At 47.3% G+C, this 6,000-nt stretch overlaps 1 protein-coding gene across 4 annotated transcripts in view; it reads left to right on the top strand.

Annotated features, from left to right (window-relative positions):
• Positions 1–733: 733 nt before the first annotated feature.
• Positions 734–6,000, top strand: part of EPB41L1 (erythrocyte membrane protein band 4.1 like 1) — a 177,856-nt gene continuing 172,589 nt past the window's right edge. For 3 of the 4 annotated variants that reach the window (XM_063633638.1, XM_063633631.1, XM_063633630.1), the window contains exon 1: positions 735–812. In XM_063633638.1, coding sequence (XP_063489708.1) covers positions 803–812 — 10 coding nt within the window. In that variant the 5' untranslated portion in view covers positions 735–802. Of the gene's footprint in view, positions 813–6,000 lie in introns of all 4 variants that reach the window. The other variant, XM_063633632.1, reaches the window with a different exon arrangement.

The following is a 6,000-nucleotide window of genomic DNA, read 5'->3' as shown; positions in this document are numbered from 1 at the left end:
AGCCAAACACGTGGGTATTCCTGGAACCTAAAGATGAGGATGATGAAAAACATGTATACATCCTGCTTTCTTTTTCTTTTTCTTTTATTATTTTTTTTCCGAGACACAGTCTTGCTGTGTCTGGGCTGGAGTGAAGTGGCTGGAGTGAAGTGGCGTGATCTTGGCTCCCTGCAACCCTCGCCTCCCAGGTTCAAGCGATTCTCCTGCCTCAGCCTCCTGAGTAACTGGGATTACAGGCACATGCCACCACATCCCGCTAATTTTTGTATTCTTAGTGGGGACGGGATTTCACCATGTTGGCCAGGCTGGTCTGGAACTCTTGACCTCATGATCTGCCCACCTCGGCCTCCCAAAGTGCTGAGATTACAGGCATGTGCCGCTGTGCTCGGCATACATTCTGCTTTCTACTTGATAGCTCTACTTGAATGTTCCAACGGTATCTGAAACTCCTCTTGTGCAAAACAAAACTCTTGGTATCTCCCCAGAGCCTGCTCTTCCGTATCAGTAAATGGCAGTATCATCCACCTGTTTCCCAAGTGATATGGTTTGGCTGTGTCTCCACCCAAATCTCATCTTGAATTGTACTCCCATAATTCCCACGTGTTATGGGAGGGACCCAGTGGGAGATAATTTGCGTCATGGGGTGGTTCCCCCATACTGTTCTCATAGTAGTGAATAAGTCTCACGAGATCTGATGGTTTTATCAGGGGTTTCCGCTTTTGCATCTTTCTCATTTTCTCTTGCTGCTGCCGTGTAAGAAGTGTCTTTCGCCTCCTGCCATGATTCTGAGACCTCCCCAGCCATGTGGAAATGTAAGTCCAATTAAACCTCTTTTTTTTCCCAGTCTCAGGTATGTCTTTATCAGCAGCATGAAAATGGACTAATATACCAAGTAATTCTCGATCTCCCTTGATTCCCCATTCTCTCACTTCCCACACCCCAACCATCCCCAGTCCTATCTGCCTCCTAAATATATTTCAAATGCAGCCAATTCCCTGTGCTGTCCATTACAGTAGCCACTAGCTACATGTGCCTATTTAAATTGTAATTCATTAGAATGACATGAAATTAAAAATTCAGCTCTTTAGCCACACCACCCTCATTCCAAGTGCTCAAGAGTCACAGGGAACTAGGAGCCAGTGGCTACCATATGAGCACAGGTGGAGAATGTTCCCACCATCCCAGGAAGTCCCGTTGACAGTGCTGATCTGTATCCAAGTCCAAGCTAGCAACGTCTTTCATTTGGATGACTCTAATAACCCCTTAATTGTTGTTGTTGTGGTTTCTACTGCTCCCCCTTTCTAATCCGTTCTCCCTACAGAAGCCAGAATGAACTTTTAATCAAAAATCAGATCTTATAACTCTCCTGTTTAAGCCTTCAGTGGCTTTTCATCACACTTAGAACAAAATCAAACTTATTTCCACAACCACTGCCCTCCATGACCTGCCCTTTGACCTGCCCTTTGTGTCCCTCGTGCCTCATCTTTGTTTTTTTGTTTTTGTTTTTGTTTGAGAAGGATCTCACTCTGTCACCCAGGCTGCAGTGCAGTGGTGTGATTATGGCTCACTACAGCCTCGACCTCCCTGGGCTCAGGTGATCCTCCTGCCTCAGACTCCCAAGTAGCTAGGACTATAGACACATGCCACCATGCCCAGCTAATTTTTATATTTCTTGTAGAGACACGGTTTTGCCATGTTGCGCAGGCTGGTCTTGAACTGAGCTCAAGCTGTCCACACTCCCCAGCCCGTCCCAGCCTCCCAAAGTGCTGGGACTTTAGGCATAAGCCACTGCCCCCAGCTTCATGCCCCATCTTGAGCCACTCTCTCCCTGTCTCGTTATATCCCAGCCACGCTAGTCTCCTTGCTGTTCCTTCCACTCTCTGAGCTCTTCTCTGCCTCAGGGCCTTTCCACATGCTGTCTACCTGGAAGGCTCTTCACTGGCTTTTGGCAAGGCTAAGTTTCTTCTCATCCTGTGGGTCTCAGCTCCAATATTATTTCTTTAGACAGCCTTTCCTGATCTCCCTTTCTCCAGGAGGTCTCTTCCAGTTATCATCACATTGCCCTACTTATTTCCTTCCTTCATTTATCAACAATCTTGTTATTTTATTAATAGTAATGAACAGTTCTGCTCATTTCTTATGTGCAAGGCACTGTACTGAGGACTTGGCTTTATATGCTTCACTATATTTATTTATTTATTTTGAGATGAAGTCCCACTCTGTCACCTAGGCTGGAGTGCAGTGGCGTAATCTCAGCTCACTGCAAGCTCCGCCTCCTGGGTTCAAGTGATTCTCCTGCCTCAGCCTCCCTAGTATCTGGGATTGCAGGCATGCACCACCACACCTGGCTAATTTTTGTATTTTTAGTAGAGATGAGGTTATGCCATGTTGGCCAGGCTGGTCTTGAACTCCTGACCTCAAGCGATCCTCCTGCCTTGGCCCCCCAAAGTGCTGGGATTACAGGTGTGAGCCACAGCGACTGGCCTGCTTTGTCTATTTTTAATTTAATTAATTTAATTTTGAGACAGGGTTTCACCCTCTCGCCCAGGCTGGAATACAGTGATACGATCGTAACTCTCTACAGCCTCGAATCCCTGAGCTCAAGCGATCCTCCTTCTTCAGCCTCTGGAGTACCTGGGACTACAGGAGTGCATCTCCACACGCTGGCTAATTAAAAAAAAAAAAAAAAAAGTTGTTTTTTTGTTGTTGAGACAGAGTTTCACTTTGTTGCCCAGGCTGGTCTTGAACACCTGGCTCTCAGCAATCCTCCCACCTCAGCCTCCCAAAGTGCTGGGATTACAAACATGAGCCACATGCCCTGCCTATTAATTTACTAGTTTATTTTCTGTTCTGGTTTTCACCTATGTCCCTGGCACTCAGCACAGTGCCTGGTATGCAATAGGCATTAATAATTGTAAAGAAATTAATTGAGCACATACTGTGGGCCAAGCACTGTGCTCAGCACTGTACATATATTGTCTCATTTAACCTGCACAGCAATCCTGTGAAGTAAGTACTACTACTCTCCTCCTTTTACAGAGTAGAAGCTATGTCACTTGTCTAGCTCTCAGAAAAAAGCTAGGATTTTAATCCAACTCATCTGACTCCCAAGCTCCCTGGGAAGGCACTATAGGGGATTTAGAAGTCTGAGTACACACAGCCTGAAACCACCCACAGCTCAGACTAGAAGCAGGGAAACTAAAGGATTCGTTTCTTGAAGGGCTTTCTATTTCAGATCAGGCCACAGATTCTGGTGTGTCACTGCTCAATCAGGGGGCAGATTCAGGACCTGGGTCAGGGCTTAGGCTTGGACAGAGTCAAGAAAGCTAAATGGCCGGGTGCTGTGGCTCAGGCCTGTAATCCCAGCACTTTGGGAGGCTGAGGAGGGCAGATTGCTTGAGGCCAGGAGTTTGAGACCAGCCAGGCCAACATGGCAAAACCTCGTCTCTCCTAAAAATACAAAAATGAAGCTGGGCGGAGTGGTTCACGCCTGTAATCCCAGCGCTTTGGGAGGCCGAGACAGGCAGATCACCTAAGGTCAACAGTTTGAGACCAGCCTGGTCAACACAGTGAAATCACATCTCTACTAAAAATACAAAAATTAGCCTGGAATGGTGGCTGGCGCCTGTAATCCTAGCTACTCGGGAGGCTGAGGCAGGAGAATCGCTTGAGCCCGGGAAGCGGAGGTTGTAGTGAGCCAAGATCACGCCACTGCATTCCAGCCTGGGAACTGAGTGAGACTCTGTTTCAAAAAAAAAAAACCCAGAACAAAAACAAAAATGAGCCAGTGTGATGGTGTACGCCTGTAATCCCAGCTACTTGGGAGGCTGAGGCAGGAGAATCACTTGAACCTGGGAGGTGGAGGCTGTGGTGAGCTGAGATCGCATCACTGCACTCCAGCCTGGGCAACAGAGGGAGATTCTGTCTTAATAATAATAATACTACTAATAATGGCTGGGCACGGTGGCTCATGCCTGTAATCCCAGCATTTTGGGAGGCCGAGGCGAGCGGATCACCTGAGGTCACGCGTTTGAGACTTGGGAAACAAAGGCAGTGCAACATCTGTACCTTCCCAGGCCTGGGCATACAGCCCCACCATTACTGCTATTAGCATTTGTCTGCACTGAGGCAGATCTAATTGTCATCAGGGCTCTGGAAAACAGGTGGTGTTGGGGGGGTGTCCCATAGAGTCCACTTAGGATCATCATTATTTTTTAATTTTTTGTGTTTTTTGAGATGGAGTCTTTCTCTGTCGCCCAGGCTGGAGTGCAGTGGCTGGATCTCAGCTTACGGCAAGCTCCGCCTCCCGGGTTCATGCCATTCTCCTGCCTCAGCCTCCCGAGTAGCTGGGACTATAGGCGCCCGCCACCACACCCGGCTAATTTTTTGTATTTTTAGTAGAGATGGAGTTTCACCATGTTAGCCAGGATGGTCTCGATCTCCTGACCTCATGATCCGCCTGCCTTGGCCTCCCAAAGTGCTGGGATTATAGGCATGAGCCACTGCGCCCAGCCAGGATCATCATTATTATCATTGCCTGAACTTGGGATTTGGTTTTGCCGTACTAGAGTTTCTCAAACTTGAATCGTTTCTAAATCAGCCTAACAACTTTTTCCATATCCATGTACCACAATGTGTCAGTCCATTCAGGCGGTTAGAACAAAATACCATCAACTGAGTGGCTTATAAACAACAGAAATTTATTTCTTACAGTTCTGGAGGCTGGGAAGTCTAAGATGAAGGAAATGGCAGATTCTGTGTCTGGCGAAGGCCCAATTTTTTTTTTTTTTTTTTTTTTTTTGAGATGGAGTCTTGCTCTGCCACCCAGGCTGGAGTGCAGTGGCATGATCTCAGCTCATTGCAACCTCTGCCTCTTGGGTTCAAGCAATTCTCCTGCCTCAGCCTCCTGAGTAGCTGGGATCACAGGTGCCTGCCACCACTCCCAGCTAATTTTTGTATTTTTAGTAGAGACAGGGTTTCTTTCTTTCTTTTTCTTTTTTTTTTTTGAGTTCCACTCTTCTTGCCCAGACTGGAGTGGAATGGCACGATCTGGGCTCACTGCAACCTCTGCCTCCCGGGTTCAAGTGATTCTCCTGCCTCAGCTTCCTGAGTAGCTGGGATTACAGGCTCCTGCCACCATGCCTGCCTAATTTTTGTATTTTTAGTAGAGACAGGATTTCACCATGTTGGCCAGTCTGGTCCTGAACTCCCAACCTCAGGTGATCGACCACCTCGGCCTCCCAAAATGTTGGAATTACAGGCGTGAGCCACCGTTCGTGGCCCGGCCTCTTTTATAACATTGATCCCATTCATGAAGGCTCTTCTCCCACGATCTAATCACCTCCTAAGGGCCCCACTTCTTAATACCATCACTGTGGGGGTTAGGATTTCAACATAGGAATTTGGGGGTGAGGGGTCACAAACATTCAGACCATAGCACACCAGTACCAGTTTCTACTTAATACCTTTCTATGAATTGACTAGTTTAGCCCAACTGTTGCTACATTAATCTTGTCCTCAGCAGTATTTGTGAAATCATCAAGTTGACATGCTAGTTACATGTTTTCCTAACATATATTAAAGTAAATATATAACTCTTTAAAAAATGTTCTTCTGGGTTACACTTGAAATCATCTCGGTGCAACCAGTGGAACCCAAACCACACTTAGCAAAGCAATTAGTGTCAAAGGGACACAGGCAACATCCTAAAAAGCTCCTGGCCAGGCACAGTGGCTTGCACCTGTAATCCCAGCACTTTGGGAGGCTGAGGCAGGTGGATCTCCTAAGGTCAACAGTTTGAGACCAGCCTGGCCAACATGGTGAAACGCCATCTCTACTAAAAATACAAAAATTAGCCAGGCATGGTGGAGCACACCTGTAGTCCCAGCTACTCGGGAGGCTGAGGCAGGAAAATCGCTTGAACCCCGGAGGCGGAGGTTGCAGTGAGCCGAGATCGCACCACTGCACTCCAGCCTAGGCGACAGAGCAAGACTCCATCCA

The sequence above is a fragment of the Symphalangus syndactylus genome, chromosome 24, assembly GCF_028878055.3.
Source record: "Symphalangus syndactylus isolate Jambi chromosome 24, NHGRI_mSymSyn1-v2.1_pri, whole genome shotgun sequence".
Taxonomy (NCBI): Eukaryota; Metazoa; Chordata; class Mammalia; order Primates; family Hylobatidae; genus Symphalangus; species Symphalangus syndactylus.
This window is presented reverse-complemented; position numbering and strand designations above follow the sequence as displayed.